At 52.4% G+C, this 20,283-nt stretch overlaps 1 protein-coding gene and 1 long non-coding RNA gene across 11 annotated transcripts in view; one reads left to right on the top strand and one right to left on the bottom strand.

Annotated features, from left to right (window-relative positions):
• The window catches only part of LOC117311657 (uncharacterized), a 140,489-nt gene extending 138,965 nt beyond the window's left edge, over positions 1 to 1,524 (bottom strand). For all 9 annotated transcript variants that reach the window (XR_012330971.1, XR_012330970.1, XR_012330972.1 and 6 more), the window contains exon 1: positions 1,349 to 1,524. This is a non-coding gene — a long non-coding RNA (uncharacterized lncRNA). The remainder of the gene's footprint in view (positions 1 to 1,348) is intronic.
• A 1,367-nt stretch (positions 1,525 to 2,891) lies between these two features.
• Positions 2,892 to 16,888, top strand: STC2 (stanniocalcin 2). Of its 2 annotated transcripts, none has more exons than XM_033853576.2 (4): positions 2,892 to 3,043; positions 5,108 to 5,250; positions 8,044 to 8,255; positions 13,316 to 16,888. In XM_033853576.2, the coding sequence occupies exons 1-4, from the start codon at positions 2,893 to 2,895 to the stop codon at positions 13,716 to 13,718; spliced, it is 909 nt and encodes a 302-aa protein (XP_033709467.1). In that variant the 5' UTR covers position 2,892; the 3' UTR covers positions 13,719 to 16,888. The 2 variants fall into 2 exon arrangements, with proteins under 2 accessions (XP_033709467.1, XP_033709466.1); XM_033853575.2 differs by having other exon boundaries at positions 13,280 to 16,888.
• Positions 16,889 to 20,283: the final 3,395 nt, after the last annotated feature.

Raw genomic sequence — 20,283 nt, 5'->3', positions numbered from 1 at the left:
TCCACCCCAGGCCTGTGGCCTAGACTGGTAATCCCAGGAAACTGCCTCCTGATTCTGCAGAATTTTCTCAGCCCTGATGGGACGGACTGGGGTGGGCATTCTTCTCTGGATGTCTGGCCCTGGCCAAGAGGCCTGACGATAAAACTTTTAAGAACTGGTACCTGTAACTTGCAACACCTCAAATACAGTTCACTACTTTCCTTTTAGTTCTAAAGGGACAGGTGGCTCAGGTAGGTGACAAGGTAGGAGACCAGAATGTCCCCTGTGAGACTGGAGCAAAAAGCCCCAAGATGAATGTTTCCATTATGCAGGTCCTCTGAGGGCAGCCCCAGGGCTTCATGGTGGCAAAAGGCCATGCCCCAGCTCTGGGAGGCAGGAGCCCAGAGACCTCCATCTGCCTGGCCCCTGATCCAGGTGGCCGAGAAGACTCCGAGAGTCTTCATCCAACAAAGGTCGGCTTGCTCCCACCCTGTGGACCTCTCCTATTTCTGTGGCTCAAAGAACCAAGAGACCAGATGCCCTTTTAAATGCCAATATAGCTCATGCTCTCACCTACAGAAAAGGCTCTCCAAGGAAAGAAAACCTACCCAGGTAATTCAGAGGCTTATGGAGTTCATGGGAGGCCAGACTGCTGCCGGGTTTTTTTTTGGTTACGTTTTGTCTTTTCAGGATCTACAGGAGACGGTGTTTCATAAACTAATAAAGGAAGTTAACTACGCAAACAAAAGCAGGGTGGGAAATGCTAACCACCTATTTGAATGTACTTGTACCCCACCTCCTTCCCCCAAAGCTCTGAGGCTGCAAGAAGTAATTGTTATTGGAATCATGGGCATGAGTGGCCAGTTTCTTGCCACTGCTGCAGACTCGGACCCTCAAAGTGACCATTTCCTTGGGCTCTGAAATCGGGTGGGGATGGTGGACAGCAGGTCCCAGGCGCTGCAACCCCGGGGAGAGCCCACCCGAAGGCGCCTTCCCCACCCCCTCCTTTCATTCCTCCCACCTCAAGGCCACTGGATGCGCTGGACAGCCGCGGCCAGAGGCGGCCACCCTGCCCCCACCCCCCTTCCTAACGCCCTCGTGCATCCGGAACCCTGGGAAGGGAGCTTTGGAAGCCGAACGGCGGCCGGAGGATGACCCGGCCCCAGCGTCTCCGCACCCCCTCCCCCAACCGTGTCACATGGCTGCCCCAACGAGGCTCGCAGTGCGCCCCGCCGCGGAGACCCAGGGCCGCGTCGCCACGGGCAGTGGGTGATGAAACCTCCCCGGCGAATTACCGCAGAGGGCAGGGAGCAGAGCGGGGCCGAGGCCGGGGCCGGCGCGGGGGGTGGGAGCTGGTACCCGGGCTCACCTGTTCTCCAGGAGGAGGATGGAGACGGCGGGGGAGGGGCGAGGGCGCGTCAACCCGGGGTGAGTGGCGCGGCGCTCGCGTCCCCGCCCTCCCCCAGCCCTGCAAGCCCCCAGAGCAGCGCCGTCGGACTGACGGTGCCCGGAGCAGTTCCTGTCCCCAGCCCAGGCGCCGGGGAGACGTGAGCGTGCACACGTACACACACAGCGGGGGAAGAGGCGCTCCGAGCGGCGCCCAACTTTCTCCCTGCTTCCGCAGGCCGGGGGAGAAAGCGGTTGGGGGCAATCCAGCCCCGGCCGTGCTTGGGGAGGGAGCTCGAACAAGGAAAAGAGACGGAGAGAATTTCCTCGGGTTTTGTTTTTAGGGTTTGGGGAGAATTTTTTGACCTTTTCCATCCGATGAATGAAGAGTAAAGGGAACCAGAATGGGGTGGCGAGTAGCGCTTTGAGAAAATGGAAGAGTATGTTTGGAGACGCGTAAAGTTGCCTTTCAAGCTCCAGCCTCCGGGGCACGCGATGCTCCTCGGCGGGCTGACTCAGGGCTGCCTGGGCCTCCCAGCCCCCCGCCTGGAAATGATGCAGGTCCAGTCAGTCACCTGGATCCCTGCAGCCCAGCCCGGAATCCGTCTGGACTGAGGGAGGGGCGAGAATCTGGCACCAAGGCCCACCAAAGAGGGGCGAAAAGAGGGAGATGGGGCAGTCGCTCAGGCTAAGTCCTATATCTAGTGCTCTGATCCTATCTTAAATAGTTTGAGGGATTTTTTTTTTTTTAATGCAAAGCGTCACAACGCCAGGAATTCCCAAATGTGCCCAGTTTGGCCCCAGCATCACTGTATCCAGGAAACTTCTCCAATCCTCGGGGCTGGGAATCTCAAGTGAATTCCAACAGGCAGAAAGAGGAAACTTTCCCAGCCCGATGCGGGTGTGATGCGAGTCAGGAGACCGGGCGGACGCTGTCCCAGCGCAAACTGTCCCCTCTCGCCCTTCTTTAGCTGCAACCGGAGCTGGAATTCGCTTTTATTTTTTTAAGTCCGTTCGGCCATTGCCCTCGAGCACCCGCACACGCGCATGCATCTCCGGCCGCGCTCTCACACACTCACACACGCACGCAAACGCGTGGCCGCCGCCAGGTCTGCAACTTTGTCAGGCGCTCCCAGCGGCGCTCGGCTTCCTCCCGTAGTAGTTGGGCACAGGCCACGCCTCCCGACCGTGTTGTCAAACGGGCGGGGGTCTCGGATTGGTCCAGCCGCCGGGACAACACCTGCTCGACTCCTTCATTCAAGTGACACCAGAGCTTCCAGGGATATTTGAGGCACCATCCCTGCCACTGCCGGGCACTCGCGGCGCCGCTAACGGCCTGGTCACATGCTCTCCAGAGAGCTACGGGAGGGCGCTGGGTAACCTCTATCCGAGCCGCGGCCGCAAGGAGGGAAAAGGCGAGCGAGGAGGAAGAGTGGGAGGAGGAGGGGAAGCGGCGAAGGAGGAGGAAGAGGAGGAGGGGAGCACAAAGAATCCAGGTCTCCGGGCGGGAGGTTTACACCAAGAACCATGTGTGCCGAGCGGCTGCGCCAGTTCGTGACCCTGGCTTTGGTGTTGGCTACCTTCGACCCGGCGCGAGGGACCGACGCCACCAATCCGCCCGAAGGCCCCCAAGACAGGGGATCCCAGCAGAAAGGCCGCCTGTCCTTGCAGAACACAGGTAAGTGCGTGCGCCCCAGCGGCGGGGAGCTGCTGGGAGAAGACACCCGGCTCCCACGCAGAGCGCCCCGGGCGCTTCGCCCGGAACTGGGCGCCCACCCTGGGCCGCGCAAACTCTTGGGGTGGCGTAGGACGTGCAAAGGAAAGCGCGAGGCAAAGCGAGGTCCGCGCCGGGCTCCGCGCGCCCGGAATCCGCACGTGCTGGCAGGGTGATGAAATGGCTGGGGCAGGACTTGTTGCTGTCCTCCCTGGGTCGAGGGTAAGTGAAGCAGCGTCTGACGCGGCCAGTGCCGGCTCCGGAGTCCCCGGTCCGGTTCAAAGCTCCCTGCTCCATCCTGACCGGCTTGCGGGAGGCACGGAGGGTCCCCGGAGCGGGGCTGCGCCCTGAACCCGGAGAACTTCTCTTCCCAGCCGGCGGGCCGCGGCAGGACCGCTTCTCCCCTTCCTCAAAAGATGCCCGACATCCGAGAACTTTGTAGGCGAGACAAATTGCATTTTGAACTTTCCCCTTAGGGGGCATTCCTTTCGGAAGGGGTAGGGGCGGGTGGCGCAAAAGCGTACCTCTGCGGTGCTGCCGCCGTCCCCCGCTCCAGGGCAGGTCAGCAAGGGAAGAAATGGTGACACGGCCCGAACCGTGCGCCGCAGCTGCTTGACCGGCTCTCCGCTCACCCACAAGCTGCCGAGCACAGCCAGGCGTGCAGGGCTCGGGGCTGGCCCTTTTCCCAGCCTCCTGGAGAGGAAGAAAATCTGCCTACAGCTCCTTCGCTCTTCACGGCCCTCCCTTTATTTAGGGGGCCTGCGAAACCGGGGGCGGCGTGCGTGCGCTCACCGCACGAGCAGGAATGCACGAGTGCCCATTAGCGACGCCCGGAGCGCGTGAATCGCGGCCCTGCGCGCTCCTGGCCGGCGCGCCGGGGCCGCGCGTGGGGTCATCCGGGAGGCTCCCACCTCCGTAGGCGGGTGCCAGCACCCGCGGCCCGCGCCCCGCTCATCCTAGGACCCTCGCCCACCCTCTCCTCAGGGAAAGTCCCAGAGCTTTCCCTGAGAATAGAACGTGATTTTCGCTAGTTGGTGACCCTCAATAAATACACGCCCCTCATTCTCTCCGCAGATTTAATCTGAATGTGGATTATCTCCTCCGACCCCGCCCTTCTTCCAAAATATACTTTTCTGATGTAATTTTGTGGTTGGTTTAAGTCAAGGAATTGGGTAGGGGGAGGGAAGGAAGACAGGCTTTGCGCGCGGCAGCCTGACAGTTAACTCCCTCTCAGCCTGTCCTTTCACAGAGACGAATTAGAGCCACATTCTGCGAAGGGGGGCAGCAAACTCCCGGGTCGCGGGAATTCTAGGGGATGAAGCGTCACCTCACACCGGATCTCTGTTTAAAAGGAGCCTCTAACTGCGAAGGTTGCGTTTCTGCAGACGAGCCCCCATCTGACTCTATCCCCGAGCCTGCTTGCAAACCGCAGCTTCCCCAGCCTGGTATTTTTAATGCGGACGGTTTGGAGGCGCTGCCTTAATAGGAATTTTGTTTTGATTTTTAGATGTTGAATCATAAAGCTGAATTGAAACTGCTTTTTGGACGCTTTCATTTGGGGGTCAGGAAGGAAATGGCCTTCATTTAATAGCAGCAGCTCCATCCAAGTAGAGAAGGGTATTTCATTGATGAAGTACAGAAAGGAAAGAGCAAGCGGATGGGTTGAAATTTTATTTTTGTCTGTGGGTTTAGAAAGCTGAAATATCTTATGCTTTCAGACTAAGTATTCCCACCAATACTTTAATAAGATGAGAAGGATGAAAAATGGAGTGTTCAGACCTAACCTCTGATTGCGACTTTCGCAATGTAGGTTTGGCTAATTTTTTTACAAATATTTACAAATACATTTTCATAAGTAGATGAAGTGATGAAATTTTCTTTCCCTGGTTTTTTAGATCCTGAAATAGTCACTCCTAACTTTTTCTCTTAAATCTTCTTTTAGTCATTACTTTTATTTCAACCCGCCTCTCTGCACTCCCCAGCGTGGCTGAGAATTTTGAATATGATTGTATGTAATTCTCATTTTAGCGGAAATCCAGCACTGCTTGGTCAACGCTGGCGATGTGGGGTGTGGCGTGTTTGAATGTTTCGAGAACAACTCTTGTGAGATACGGGGCTTACATGGAATTTGCATGACTTTTCTGCACAACGCTGGAAAATTCGATGCCCAGGTAAAAAACCACATTGAGCGCCAAGAATGTTTTGTGTTAGCGTAGCGTGATCGAAACGTTCGTTGGAAAGACTTGTTAACAGATTTTCTTAGCTGATGGTCATGGTGGGTTTTAGCACTTGCCAGAGACCTTCTAGGTGAGCAGCAGACTGCCAATGACTCCCCACTCCACTCCTGGAGTTCAGCTTTCTGGACCTGTCATGTAGGCTAAATCCTTCTCCACTCTTCAACTGTGTCTCCACACACAGAGTGGAATGGAGACCAAGTTGAACACTTATCTGAGGATTCTTAGCAGAGAAGACAGAAGTCATAATAAATAATAAACACCTTCTAAGGGACACCTAAGGATGTCTGGCTACCCAGAACCCAGTCTGCGAGGCCCATCACATTTAGGAGCGTAGGTTGAGGGGGGAAGGGCAGGGACTCCAACTGACCATGCCGAAAGCTATTTTCAAGAATAAAAGAGACACAAAATTTGTAGAAATTCATCGTCTCCTAGAGGGCATGTGGCGGACTTCCCTGGAGGCGCAGTGGTTAAGAATCCATCTGCCAATGCAGAGGACATGGGTTCAATCCCTGGTCAGGGAAGATCCCCCATGCCGCGGAGCAGCTAAGCCCGTGCGCCACAACTACTGAGCCTGCGCTCTAGAGCCCACGAGCCACAACTACTGAAGCCCGCACGCCTAGAGCCCATGCTCCGCAACAAGAGAAGCCCCCGCTCACCGCAACTAGAGAAAGCCCACGCGCAGCAAGAAAGACCCAACGCAGCCAAAAATAAATAAATAAATAAATAAATTCTGAGGGCATGTGGGCAGGTAACATGGATAAATCAGGGCCTTCAGAAGAGCAGACTTTTCTCCCTCCTAAGTAGCAGATCCTCCTTTCCCAACCCGAAAAGTCGGAACCCTGAATGAGTCCTGCTCTATATAATAAATATAGTCAGGGCGCCTGACCCACTTCAGTTATCCCAGGGTCCCCAGGGTAAAGCCCAGTTGCTGTGTGGGCGGGAAATGAACCCAACAAGCAACTTCATGGCTCCAGTACCCACGATCCAAACACGTTTCCGATGGAGTGTAGCGTTAGGCTCATCTCCTTCATGTCCTCCCCAGCCCACATGTGCACTATGAAGTGCCCCGTAGTTGTTACAGACTTCCTCTCCCATTTCACTGGCGAGCCATGACAGTGTTTGGATGAGGCCAACAGTTTAGGTGTGATTTATGGACATCGCCAGTCACCGTGTACTGACATCCTGTAGAGAGCCTGACAAAGCAACGCCTGGGAACCAGAAAGCAATGTGACGGGGCTGGCAGCCTCCCCTACAGAGGATGTGGGGTGGCAGCAGGGGAAACAGAAACCGGGGAAGGAAAGAGGAGTAGAACGTTTGAACTCCTTGAGACTCCCGAATAAAGCATCCCTTCTGGATTAACTGGAATTAGGAAACGTACTAGGAAATCCGGAGGAAAGATGTGTGTTTCAGGGCAATCCCACAGGATGTCAGGGAAGAATACCAAGAACGTATTACTGCAGCCCTCGCATAAATTAATCTTCCTTTTTTCTCTCAACCAACAGCAGTCTGTTCTCAAGTTAGAAGCATCCCTTTCAAGTCAGATCTCAGGCCATAACTACTTAATAAACTGGCACACCCTACCCTCCATCCTATTTGGCTCCCACTGGAGAGTCAGAGGAAAGGGGGCTACGGGGAGGTGGTTTTTCAGTGATCAGACACTATCTGTAGACATTTCAACTGCTTCTAAAGGAGAGAACTGAAATAAACATGCTGTCTGGCTTCCCACTTCCAACCTAAACCCATTTACTTTCTCAACTCCGGTACGTCCGGGCCTATCTAAAAAGACAGGGGGTGACCTCTCCAACGACAGCTTGTTTCTATAGTAAGCGGGGTGCGGGGATCCCTGGGTAGGTATCCCACAGTGCCTCTCTGCCCCGAGAGGTTGATAAGGGAGCTGCCGGCCCGGGCTCGCCGCCACACCCCGAACAGCTGTCTCCTTTCTAGGATAAGAGCGATCTAATGGGGTTGCCAAGAAAGAGGACTGTAGGCCAGATGTATGCCTGGCTGCCTTCGCCACTCGGAGGCTGGGAGCATGGGGGAGGGGCCGTCAGTCGGGCAGTTCAGGCCCCAGATGCTGCCAGGCAGTGTGCCAGGCGGGCCTTTTAGAGGCAATAACCCTAACAGTTTCAAGGAGTCGAATTGCTTTCAAAAAGGAAAAAGAATGCTCCTCCTTAAAGGCTAGGAGGAGACAAGAGAGAGTATGGGCTGGGGGTGGCAGGAGGCACTGAGACAGAGAAGGGAGGCCCAGCTAGCACCGGATCTTGACATCCCAAGAAGGAACGAGGGGAGAGATGTGAGATTTGGACAAGCAGGCACCTTCTACTTGAGAAAAACTCCTGCTGAGCGCCACCAAGGAGTTCTGGATTTATGCCTGGCCAAATTCCCCTCTGTGTTCCAGAAGTGTTGCCACCAAACGGCCAACAGTGGGCCGCCTTGAGGATGGAGGGTCATGGGTGGCCCAGGACCAGGAAGGCTAGCAGAGCGCGCCAGGAGGAAGGAGGCCGATGCGTCTGTCTCCCGAATGCGGGGGTATCACGTCCCTCTGGACGGACCTCCTGATGTAGCCTCAGCCTGTCACCTGCCAGGGTGTCTGTGTGCGGCAGGGCCTTGGAGTTCAGTTGTCAGAAAAATCCCTTGTAAGCCCAGAAAGGGTAAAAAAGTCGAAGTGTGTAACAAGGACTGGTCTCTTCCGCCCCCCTCTCCCTCCACTGTCCCCTCTGCTCTCAGGGCAAGTCCTTCATCAAAGATGCCTTGAAGTGTAAGGCCCACGCTCTGCGGCACAGATTCGGCTGCATAAGCCGGAAGTGCCCGGCCATCAAGGAGATGGTGTTCCAGCTACAGAGGGAATGCTACCTCAAGCACGACCTGTGCTCTGCCGCCCAGGAGAACACCCGGGTGATGGTGGAGATGATCCACTTCAAGGACTTACTGCTGCACGAGTGAGTGCTGCCCTCTGGGGGCAGGGGGCTGGGGGGGAATGGAATGGTGCAACTAGGATAGAGGAAGGGGAGGCCTGCTGGGGCTGAGGGCGAGTCTTCCTCGGTTTGAGGGGCTGGCTTGTAGAGGCTGAACTCTCCTGTCAAACTGGGAAGGCTGTGGTTTACCTCAGAAAGCTGCGCACTGACTCCCTGGGAGTCCCCTTCCAGCTGGCCTTCAGGAAAAGCAAAAGAAATTTCCACCATCGGTTTCCAAATCCTAAGCAGTAGCCACAGGAAATCTTTTCACCGACCGTGAGATGTGTAGAATTCGGAAATACCTTTCGTCTTCCCCTCAGCCAGATCCCAATGGTGCTGAGTGTTCCAGGTAGCCGTGCAGGTGCCCCGGCAGACGGCCGAGAGCTGATAATATATACTGAGCGTGTACTAAGTGCCAGGTATTGTGCTAAGGGCTTCATATGCATTTTTCACTTGATCCACATGACAGCGCCGTGAGCTGGGTACCATTCTCATCTCCATTTTACAGATGAGAAAACTGAGGTTCACTGCGGTAAAGGTTGCACAGACAATGAAAGGCAAAGCCAGGATAAGGAGCCAGGCGGTCGGGCTCCAGAACTTACACCCTTACGAACCAATCGCTTTTTTTCCTGCCTCCATAAGCTCTCCTTTCCTTTAGAAGGTCCGAGTCACCTTCTCTAACATTAACGCCCTCCCAGAGAAAATGCAAAACAAATGACAAAAACTTTAATCAGCTAAACGCCTTTATGCCAAAGTGAGGAGATAGGAACGTACTTATCGGAAGACTTGCAATTCGATCATAAACCCAGAACGTCTCCTTCCTTAAAAAACATCCCTATGGGATCCTAATTTTGCAGAGTAGTAAAGCATGTGGGTACATAGTTGCTTCTAACACAGTAGCTCCTGAAGGTTACAATGGCGCCTTCCTTGGGGACTTAGAAAGGAAGCTACTAGCTAAGCAGCCCAGTACAAGTCATAGCACTGTTAGTCTTTACACAGTGACTCGTTGAGCCAAATCAGTACAATTTTATGAACTCTTGCTCCTTAGTTTGTGCCACGGCCTCCCCCAGCTATGTCGCTAAACAGGCCACTCCCCACCCCCACATACACCACTTAGATCACAGAGGACAGCAACCGTCACCTGTCACTTTCCACTTGATTATGAGGCTCTAGGTATCTTGCAGCACCCCTTGGTGCGGTGTTAGAATTATAAGATTCACCATGAATCTCTGCCAGCAGCTCTTGCCAAGAGCAAACCGATGTGGCTTTTCCTTGAATTACACTAATGCCTGATAAAATATTTTCTATTCTTCCAAATCCCTAGAGAAAAACAAAGCAACAATAACATCAACAACAATAACAATAACTATCATTTTCTCAGTGGGCCAGGCCCTTTGGCCAGAGACTTTGCCTGGATTATCTCATTTATCTTTCCCAACAGTGCCACAAGCCAGAGAATACCGTCCCCATATAACAGAGGAAGAAAGTGAAGCTAAGTGGTTAAAGGTCTTACTCTGAGGTTTAATTCCTACTCTTCAACTTGGGAATTGGTGATTCTGAAGCCAGTTGTCGGGAATAGACCTCAAACCTCCTTGTAACCTAGGCTGCGTTCTCCCCCCCAGACCAGCTAAAGGCTCAGTGGTCCCCAAATGTGGCGGGATTTTTCCCTTTTCTTAGAAACAGCCCCATTACACTGGCAAAGCACTGGGAAATTTCCTTCCTTCAAGGTGCCCCTGCAAGAGGCAGACACCCCATGGCTGAGAAACTCATGAAGTTCATTTGTCCTCAGCCCACTATCATCCTTTAGAGATAGTTTATTGGCCTCAAGCATGGATGACGGGGCACTTGTTTTTAATTCTATGGTACCTTTTTGGAGCCAAGAAGACTTTATCTTTCTGGAGAAACGTCTTCTGTGGGGAAACTGAAGGTTTTGAGGTTTTTTGCCACCCTCCCCACCTTGAATTTAAGGAGAGGGAAAGTACTGTGGCTTTCTGACATCTCCTCTATGGAAACACGGTCCATGGGGCCACGGGACCCTGACTTCCAAAGGACTCCTTACATCATTTAGAGCCAACACATAGCCCCCACCCAGGCCTGCTCTGGAAATGCTGGTGGTCCATCCCGAAAGCAAACCTGGGCCATTTTCTCAATTCTCAGTGTGGCTGCGTACAAGTACATCTTGCCTCCTGCTAAGCCGGCACCCCTAGCTCCCCACAAACCCCCACTACCTTCCCTTCTGAAGCCACGACTACACACTGCGTCCGCTAGTGCTTCAAGCTGAACTGAGGTTTTTGTTTTTTAACGATCTGAACTGATTTGGGCACAAAAGATCCCATCAGTCCCCAAATATCAAGAAGACCATTTAAGAATGTGTGACACTGGCCACAGATAAGAAAATGAAAACTGAATTTGCTCTTCCCTCTAGAGAGGAGGAAATCATAGTCACTCCAGAATGCACGTCACCCGCATCCCTCAACCTGATCCTCATTCACCCCAAAACACGTTCAGTTAAAAGGACTTCCTTCAAACCCTCTGCTCCCCTCACCCCTTCCCATCCCACTTCCTCCATATCAACGGCTTGGCCACCACACACCCTGTCACTGAGTGCTGGCAGCCTCCAGCCACGTCCCGCTCCAAGTATTTTAAAAAATCTTTTAGCCTTGCTGACTCCCAGTGGAGAGAGCTGGGCTTTGTCATTAGACACGGGCTGAGCTAGCAGCCGGAGAAGGCACCATGCCAGCTCGAAACAAGCTTAGATGAACACACAGCCCTCCCCACAGTTCACAGCTTTCTCCCCAGCCGACAGCGCTGAGGGCAGAAGAGAGCGTGGGCTAGCCTTCCGGGACCGCCTCGGGATTCGGAGAGCTCATCTGGTGGGCAGGACGCCCTGGCGAAGGAGGCCAAGAGGCAGTCTGTGCATTCCCAAGAGGGCCCTCCCCTTGCTCTGGGGAAAGAAACGTGAAGGAGAGCGTCCCAAAAGGACAGATGCTCAGCCTCCTCGATTTGCCCATCTAGCCCCAGGGGGTGGCAGGTAGGATCGGGCGCTAAAATCCCGACGCTGCTCTAGCAGATATACTCGGTGACCCTGACCTCCCTGAGGCAGTCAGTTGCTAGTTTTCAAAAGATGGAAGGAAACAGACCTGCAGGGAGCATGTCCCTTGTGTTGCCCCTTGCCCTCATCTCTTAACTCAAGCAGCCTTGGGTCATTGCTGTCCTCGTCACAGTTAGGGGCCTGCCTTAGAGAGTTCCAGCACCCTGCCCATCAGCCGTGCCCAGACTCTCTGACTCTGAAGGCATCAAGGAGGCCTTAAAAGGCAGCTTGATCTCTATCAGCCAAAACAGTCCTCCTCTCCACTCTCAGCCCAGCCCCAGGCCTTCCCAGCCCAGAAGCTTCCAAAGCCACTTTCACACACACACACACACACACACACACACACACCCGCCTCGTCTCCTTTTTTATATCGATGAAATGAGGACAGTTCACTCAATTACAACTTGAGGACTAATTCATAAAAATGGCAGTAAACTACTTCACAAGTCTCAAAACACAATCTGCTCTTCCTGCTTGGCGACAACTGTCAACTTGCAGAGAAAAGATTAAATGGGCTATAATGCAGCCCCCCAGGTGGTCCAGGCTCGCAGAGGAAAAAAATTCTTCTTTTCTTCTTCTTACAAATGATCTCATGTTCCAGAGTGATTTCCTGCCCCAAGGGATGGCCCAGAGCTTCAATGTTCCTGATCAGAGATAGCCAGAAATTCTGCCAGTGAGGACTGCTTAAGAAAGCTGGTTAGCCACGTGGAACACTCCATACCCCTCTCCCGCCTTGGGGATCTTAAAAAGGCCAGTGAGTGGGCCAGGACAGCCCATTGCCGGGGGGTACCTTTTGCCAGCTGGGCCCCAAAATATAAGAAGCAGGCACACTGCTCCAGTTGTCTGCACACACCTCCCACCCTCAGGAGGAAGGTTTGCATGACGTGGTCATCCAGCACTTTCCTAAAGAGCACCCCGGGGCAGCTGGGATGGCCTGAGCAACTGGCCCTCCCCTTGGGATCCCAGCGTGCTTATTTCACAGACAGCTGGCTCTCGTCCCAAGCACGTAGACCCCTGTCAGCCAGCTCTCCCCTCCCTCATCTCCCGTTGTGGGGAAGCGCAGATTGGAAGCATAGAGGTGCTTAGACAGCCACTCCCCCACCTCGGCCTCTGCTACCAAGGAGCGGAAGAGCTCTGTGGGAATTCACATCCCCCCACCCTTCTCTGCCTGTTCCGGACTCCTCCAGATACAGAGGAGAGTGCACCCAGAAACTTCCCAAAACACCCTTTATCACCATGAGCCCAAACCAGGGGCAAACACGGACCATGGGTTAGATGGTGTTTTGGGAGCCTCACGTACAAAGCTCACCTAGGAGAAGGATACCCAGTGCAAAGCCAGCCAACCTCGCTTCCCTGCCATAAACACTCCTCAGTTTGGTATTTAAGGCCCTTCACCATTTGCCTAAGTACTCCACTGGCTCCAAGACCCAGCTCCACTCCTGCTAAAACCCTCCTAGTTAGCACACCCTAAACAGACCCAGAGCTCCCCTGCCGTCTTATTCACACAGCTGGCATTCTTGGCCCCCCTCCCCAGAGATTCTTCCTAGACTTCTAGCATATGCACCTGTGAATTGTCCCTGGCCCTTTTATTTGTGCATGGCATGCGGGATCTTAGTTCCCCAGCCAGGGATCGAACCCGGTCCCCTGCAGTGGAAGCGTGGCTTCCTAACCACAGGACCACCAGGGAAGTCCCTCACTGGCCCTTTATCTTGTGGTAGGCTCTCTCCCCAGCCTCCAGTTCTCTCCAATGCCTGGCATGGAGCCCCGTACGTAATGGCCACCCAGTCAATGTTGGTTGAGACCAGTTCTCCAAAGAATAGGCTTCAGGTAGTTCCAGAAAGATCGTCCACCAAACCAAACCCAAGCCGAGCGTTGGTCACGTCCCTCTCCCCTGGTATATCGGTCCTGCCCTCTGCAGGCGTACCGCATCCTGGGTCTCTCTCTCAATCTCCAGACCCTACGTGGACCTGGTGAACCTGCTGCTGACCTGTGGGGAGGAGGTGAAGGAGGCCATCACGCACAGCGTCCAGGCTCAGTGTGAGCAGAACTGGGGAAGCCTGTGCTCCATCTTGAGTTTCTGCACGTCGGCCATCCAGAGGCCTCCCACGGCGCCTCCCGAGCGCCAGCTCCAGGGCCACAGGGCCAAGGTCTCCAGGGGCCACCACGGCGAAGCAGGTCACCACCTCTCGGAGCCCAGCAGTCAGGAGACCCGCCGAGGTGCCAAGGGCGAGCGAGGTAGCAAGAGCCACGCAAACGCCCACACCCGGGGCAGAGCGGCCGGCCACGGGGCCCAGGGAACTTCTGGAAGCAGCGAGTGGGAGGATGAACAGTCTGAGTATTCTGATATCCGGAGGTGAAACGAAAGGCCCGGCCGGGAAATCTTTCCTCCACGCCGTCCATTTTCTTCTCTCTGGACATTCCAAAACATTTGCCATTAAAGAGGGGGGATGTCACACGCAGGATGTGATGGGGATTGCGGACTTGATGGAGGTGTATGTAAGCGGCATGGACAGGTGAAGCGGAGACTCCCTGGGCGGCAGCGAGGGCTCGGTTGTGCCCGCTGGGTCCCGCACCGGCACATCCCGAAGGGAGGGAGCCACCCGGCGTCCTCATTGCAACTTTGCCTTCTTTCCATCCGCGGAGCCCCTGGGTGGCAGCCTGCGGTTCCCTCTGCTGTGGGAGGCGTTGGGGAGGGGCGGGGGTGACCCCCGGGGCTGGATCGCGGCCCAGACCGCAGCTTCTGGTGCTGTCTTGGTGGAGGGCAGCTGGATTCCGGTTTAGGAGTGGGTGTGAAAATCTCCCTGGGAATCGGGAGAAGGGTGGAGAGGAAGCAGGGGCCGTGTGGGTGCTTGGCCAAACCAAATCCAGTTTCTTGCATGGGACCTTGAGGTTTGGAGCAACTTGGGAAGGGGCGGGTGAGGGTTCTAAGTGTAATTTCTGAGCCATTGTTCTGTCTGGGGCACCCTGTCCGAGGGAGTGGCCCCCGTGTGTTTGTATTTTAACCACTGCTTCAAGTCTCGATTTCACTTTTTTTTTTATTTATCCAGTTACATCTCCCTATCTGTCGTCTAAATAAATAGCTTTCAAACAAAGCAACTGGGTCATTAAAACCAGCTCAAGGGAAAACAAAAAACAACCCATCTTTGGGGGCTGAATCGTTTTTAGTGCTATTTTAAAAGGAATCAAAGAGCAGTGTAGCCGTACATCTGACGGCCTGACGTGGGCTCATTGCCACTTAGGGCAAAGCCACACCTGGAGGAAAATGCACACAGGAGGAGTGCATTGGACAGACTTCCTTTTGCATTTCGGTATCTCACCTCAGCCAAGACAGATAAAGCACCACACCCTGGATTCCATGAGGCCAAGTTGGAAAGCTGGCCTCTCCACGCTGGAGGATGGAAAAGGGGAACACAGAAGGACTACTCAGTAATTTTCACCAAGGAATGCCGACCTTTTGCACAAATGGAGGAGACTGCTGAAAATCGCTGAGGGACGAGATTTCCCAGATCCAGATTGAAAATTTAGCAATAAGAAAAGGAGTCAGAGTAAACAAAAGAAAGGCAGAGAGGAGAGACAGAAGGAAAGATACAGGGAGAAGATTAGAACAGAAATCGTCAGCAGTGGATGTCTTGTGGTTACTGAAGAGGTTTCAGAGATAGGACTTTACTTCTCTTTCCCAACAGGCCACAAATTAAAGCTTATCCTTTCTTGCAGCCAGTACTCAGACAGGAGCCCAGTATTGCAAGGAGTGGATGGATGTGCTGGGCCAGGTCCTTCTAGAGCAGGGGTCGGCAGACCTTCTCTATAAAGGTCCAGACAGGGAATACACTATTTTCGGTTTGGCGGGTTGCATGGTTTCTGTTGCAGCTACTCAACTAAGCCTTTGTCGCCTGAAAGCAGACATACGTAGACAACACATACCAAATAGGCTTGTCTCCATGCCATTAAAATTTTATTTAACAGGGACCCAACTGGACTTGGCACTTGGGCCTGGGTTTGCTGACTGCTGTTCTAGTGACTGGGCAAAAAAGTATGCATCCTCCATTTACATCAGCTCATAGCTTTCCCTGAAAGCAACCTGAGGCCAGAGATAAAGAAGCTAAATTTATCTACTCGAAAATGATTTGTTCCACAGAATGCCCGCACCCAAAGCACAGCTAGTGTTTATATAACCCAAATCCAATCTCATTGCTGCCAGGACACGGTGCCGGTGCCGGAGCGTCATTTCCCCAATCTTTCATGATCCATGTGGGAAAGAAACCATTTGGGTGTCGGGGGAGGGGGACAAAAGGCTGGGAGAAGCACCTAGAGAGAGCTAGAGCTGCAGAAAGAGGAGGAGACCGTGCACTTAATCTGGCTCTGCCCTCGGAGGGAGGAGGACCAGTGTGTCAGGCTCTGCCATGGCAACCGAACATAAACCGTGTTCGGTTTATGTTCAAGCCACGAACGTAAGCGGTGGATGCCCTCACTGCTTATGCCTTGAGAACGTGTCTCAAGCCACGCAGCACGTGGACTGTTTTCCTTACATCACTCAAAAGCTGAAGCAATAACAAATTCTCTCGCGTTGCTGGGTCAGCTGTTCATCTGTTCGCCGGCTCCTGGGCTGGATGGGGGAAAGGCATCACTTTTACGTTTTCCTCAGTGTAACTGTTTTTCGTGTTCGCTCCTGACGTCCCATGTGTTGCTTCTATTGTAAATATGTGTCATTTGTATTTATTATCTCAGTGTTTTCCCCCAAGGCATAAAATTGCTTACTGTGTTGATTTGAACCGCCTCCCTGATCTCTGTTGTATATTTTTCATGCCACTGTTTTGTTTCTTCTCAAAAGTCAGGTAGAAATCCTTGCATTCTGGTTCCTAATGTTTTGAAGCCTACAATCGTATTTATTGCTGAGATTCTTTATCTCAAAACTGAGGAAAATCCAAATTCCTGTAAGCATGGACAGAGGCATTTGTACAATCTAAAATGTAAGCAAAGTCATCCTTAAAAATAGGCCCTGAACTTGGGGCTTCGTACTTCATACAAATTTGCTCTTGAGCCTTCCTTTGAGGAAGGATGTGGATTCCAAATAAAGATATGATGTTTATTTTGAGCCTTGCATCTTAACAAGATGATCCAAACACCTCTCCTTTGTATCAATAAATAGTCCTGTTATTCTGAAGTGAGAGGCCTGAGTAGAGTGAAATGCTAACACTCAAAACTAAAATAGAAAACGCCAGCCCAGAGCTATAGTCATACTTTGACACACACACACACACACACACACACACACACACACACACACACACACGGAGAGAAATTTCAACTCGAACCAAGGAAAAGTCTTCGTTAGAACAACATGGGAAAACAATGCTTCCAGGGCCCATTTCCTAAGGAAGAACAACCCTCATCCGATCTCAACATTGGTACCACGTGAGCTTGCTAAGTCATAATATCTGTTTCTGTTATGGATTTAGGCAGCAGGACCTGTACATTGTCACATTGCATTATCTTTCTCCAAGCGTTAATAAAGGTTTTAAATAATTGACTTCCCCTTGAGTAGCGTTATTGTCTGAGAGGGCTTTGGATGGGCCAAGGGAGATGGCTGTGAGCAAGTGGGGTTTGAGTCCATTTTAAATGCTGGATGTTCAGATATCTACAAAAGAGAAACAGACTCACAGACATAGAGAACAGACTTGTGGTTGCCAAGGGGGACGGGGTTGGGGGAGGGAAGGATTGGGAGTTTGAGATAAGCAGATGCAAACTATTATATATAGGATGGATGAAAAACAAAGTCCTGGGACTTCCCTGGTGGCCTAGGGGTTAGGATTCCGGGCTTTCACTGTGGTGGCCCAGGTTCAGGGCAAGATCCTGAAAGCTGTGTGTTGCCAAAAAAAAAAAAGACAAAAAAAAAAAGACAACAACAAGGTCCTACTGTGTAGCACAAGGATCTATACGCAGTATCCTGTGATAAACCATAATGGAAAAGAAGATGAAAAAAGAATATATATTATATGTATAATTGAGTCACCTTGCTGTACAGCAGAGATTAACACCACATTGTAAATCAACTATACTTCAATAAAGATTTTTTTTAAATTCTGGATGTTCAGTTTACAGGGAGGGGAACCCAGGGAAGAAGACCGCCCTGGGCTTCTCCTCCATCACAGGGACTCTGTTCAAAACCCTGCCTGGGGCTTCCCTGGTGGCGCAGTGGTTGAGAGTCCGCCTGCCGATGCAGGGGACACGGGTTCGTGCCCCAGTCCGGGAAGATCCCACATGCCGCGGAGCGGCTAGGCCCGTGAGCCATGGCCGCTGAGCCTGCGCGTCCTGAGCCTGTGCTCCGCAACGGAAGAGGCCACGACAGTGAGAGGCCCGCGTACCGCAAAAAAAAAAAAAAAAATCCCTGCCTGGATCACCCAGACAAAGAGGAGGATGAGCTTCCTGTGACCAGCCCAGGGCCATCAGGTTGGTCCTCACATCTCCCTCTGGAGTGCACAGACCTTGGAGTTGGCCACCCCTTCTTTCAGACTGAGCCTGCAGTGGACGCCACCGGAATAAAAGCTCAGTGGCTCTGCACAGGCAGGGAAGCCTGCTCCCCAGCTCTTCCTCAACACAATAGAGCTGGAGTCCCTGATTTACTCCATTGGCATACCTACTATGTGCCCAGGACCACACCAGGCACGTTGCATACGTAATCTCATCCCCAGTATGTCCCACAAGTAGCAGGTCTTATCCCCATTCTACAGGTGAAGAAACCAAGGTATAGAAAAGTAAAGCAACTTCTCCCAAACCATGTGGCTAGTGAGGGGGGCGGGGTCTGAACTCAAACCCAGATGTGTGACTCTAAGCCCACATGCTTTCCCCCACTTCAGGCCTAGATTCTCCACATTTGATTTCTTTTTAAATTTAAACAAGTCAGTATTCTTCCTATTTTACACAGGGCTTAGAGGAAGAATAAATTATACTCTTAGCTTTATAGCACCAGGCCTCTGAGGAGTTCTGCTTTAGAACGGAAAGGAAAATTGATGCTCTCACCTTTCCTCTCTGCAAAGACTCAGATTTTGGTTCAGGTTAAAGGAAGAACAGGAAAATCACGGCATCTCATCGCTTTTCTGTGCATGTGGGTAATTTTTTTTTAAGGTGCTTCTCAAGTGTCCCTGAGGAAATCATTTGGGGAGTGGCTGGCTTGTGTCACCATGTATATTGAGTTGTCTCCACTAAACCCACCCGATCGCCGGCACTGCCTGAGACGTCAGGCTTCCCTGAAATCTTCACCACTGTCATCACCCTCATCGTGATCGTTGCAGTTTCTTGTGGATCTGTTATGTGCCCCAGGCGCTGCCTGGTGCTTTACAGGTATTATTTCTGAGCCTTATTTTACATAGAAAGAAACTGAGTCTCAAAGGCATCTTAATTTGCCTAGAGCCCATCGCAAGGCTAGCTAGCTCCAGGGGGTGGCAGGGCTCACCCTGCGCTGCCTTACCATCCATCAACCCTGATGTGAAAATGTGGGTTTAATTCCCCCGAGTTCAGAAATGCAGCTGCCTCCCCGCAACCTTCAGGACTGCTCCAGTCCACCGGTTCAGGAATGACGAGGCTGTGGGAGGGTTAGAAGATCTTCCAAACATGCTAGTATTTAAGCAAAGTTTCCAAAAGGAGCAATTGTGGGTCCCGCAATCTGGAGACGGAAATTTGAATTTATTCTAAAGTCAAAAAAAAAGAAAGCACCCTACTGAGGAGGGGACAAGCCTTGTCCAGAGAACACGTTTTATGTAAAAGTATTTGCAGGGGGGCGGGGGGGGGGCGAAAAAGGAGGAAAGAGCAATACTAACTTTGAGCTGGGAGTCATGCATGGCTGCTAGCATAAGCAGTTCAATTTTTATCACTCCCCAGAAAGAACACACACTCAAAAGTCACTCACTGAAGAGAATGGGGGGAATAAAAGCCACAAAGCCAACCTAAGCTTATGCGTGGAACGAGCCCCTCCAGGATGAACTCTGATGTCCCAGAGAACCCAAGCCTCCTGGCACTCGAGGGTGTATTCCCACCTACCACCACGTAACATCAGGTCTGCCTGGGCGAACTAAAGCATGGGAAAGACAAGAGAAGCCCCTCCAGGAATTCTCAGAGGCAGGGCAACTGTTCACAAGGTGCCGAGGAGAATCGGCTAGCTCCATGTTCCATTGGAGAGTTTCCAGGATCGTTTATAGTTCTTGAAGCTAAGGGGGAGTGGCCAGGTAAAAAGAAGTGACAACCTAATAAGAATGGAGACCACCTGCCTGCTTGCCCTGGTGAGTCATGCAGAATACTCAGCAGAGGACTGGGGGCACCAAAGAGGGCTTCGTGCAGGGCGGATGACCAGGCCCTGGAATTTTGTCCCGGTTGTTTATTGCAATGTTAACAACAACCCCCAAAACTTAGTAGATTGAAACGATGATTTTATTTTGCTCACAATTTTGTGGGTCAGAAACTTAGAAAGGGCTCTGCTGGGCGGTTGGTCTCTTCTGCAGATGGCCTCAGCTGCCTTCACAGATGGATGGATGGGCCCTTTAAGATGGCATCTCAGTACTCCTGGCCCCCAACCTCATCCCCTTCTCTCTCTCTCCCTCTCCATGTGACACCTCATCCCCCGAGGCCTCCCAAACCATGGCTGTCTCAGGGTGGTTAGTCTCCCTTCTTCCATGGTAACTGGCTTCCCCAAGACAGACTGGAGGATTTTACAGCACATTCTGCAGATCTAAACTAGGGTTTGAAGTTCATCCTTGGTAATGACTGTCACAAGGGCAGACACTGACCTCTGCACACAGTTTCATGTCTCTCCAGAGGCCCGGCCATCACACAGTGGGAATGAATGAATGAATGAAACCTCTTGTCCTAAAAGGATGCCAAATTGTCAAATCAGATAAGTTTCCATTCACTTTAACTCCTAAAGGAAATATA

This window comes from Tursiops truncatus, chromosome 3, assembly GCF_011762595.2.
Source record: "Tursiops truncatus isolate mTurTru1 chromosome 3, mTurTru1.mat.Y, whole genome shotgun sequence".
Classification (NCBI taxonomy): Eukaryota; Metazoa; Chordata; class Mammalia; order Artiodactyla; family Delphinidae; genus Tursiops; species Tursiops truncatus.
Note: the sequence above shows the minus strand (reverse complement) of the source record. Positions and strands in the feature narration are given on the sequence as shown.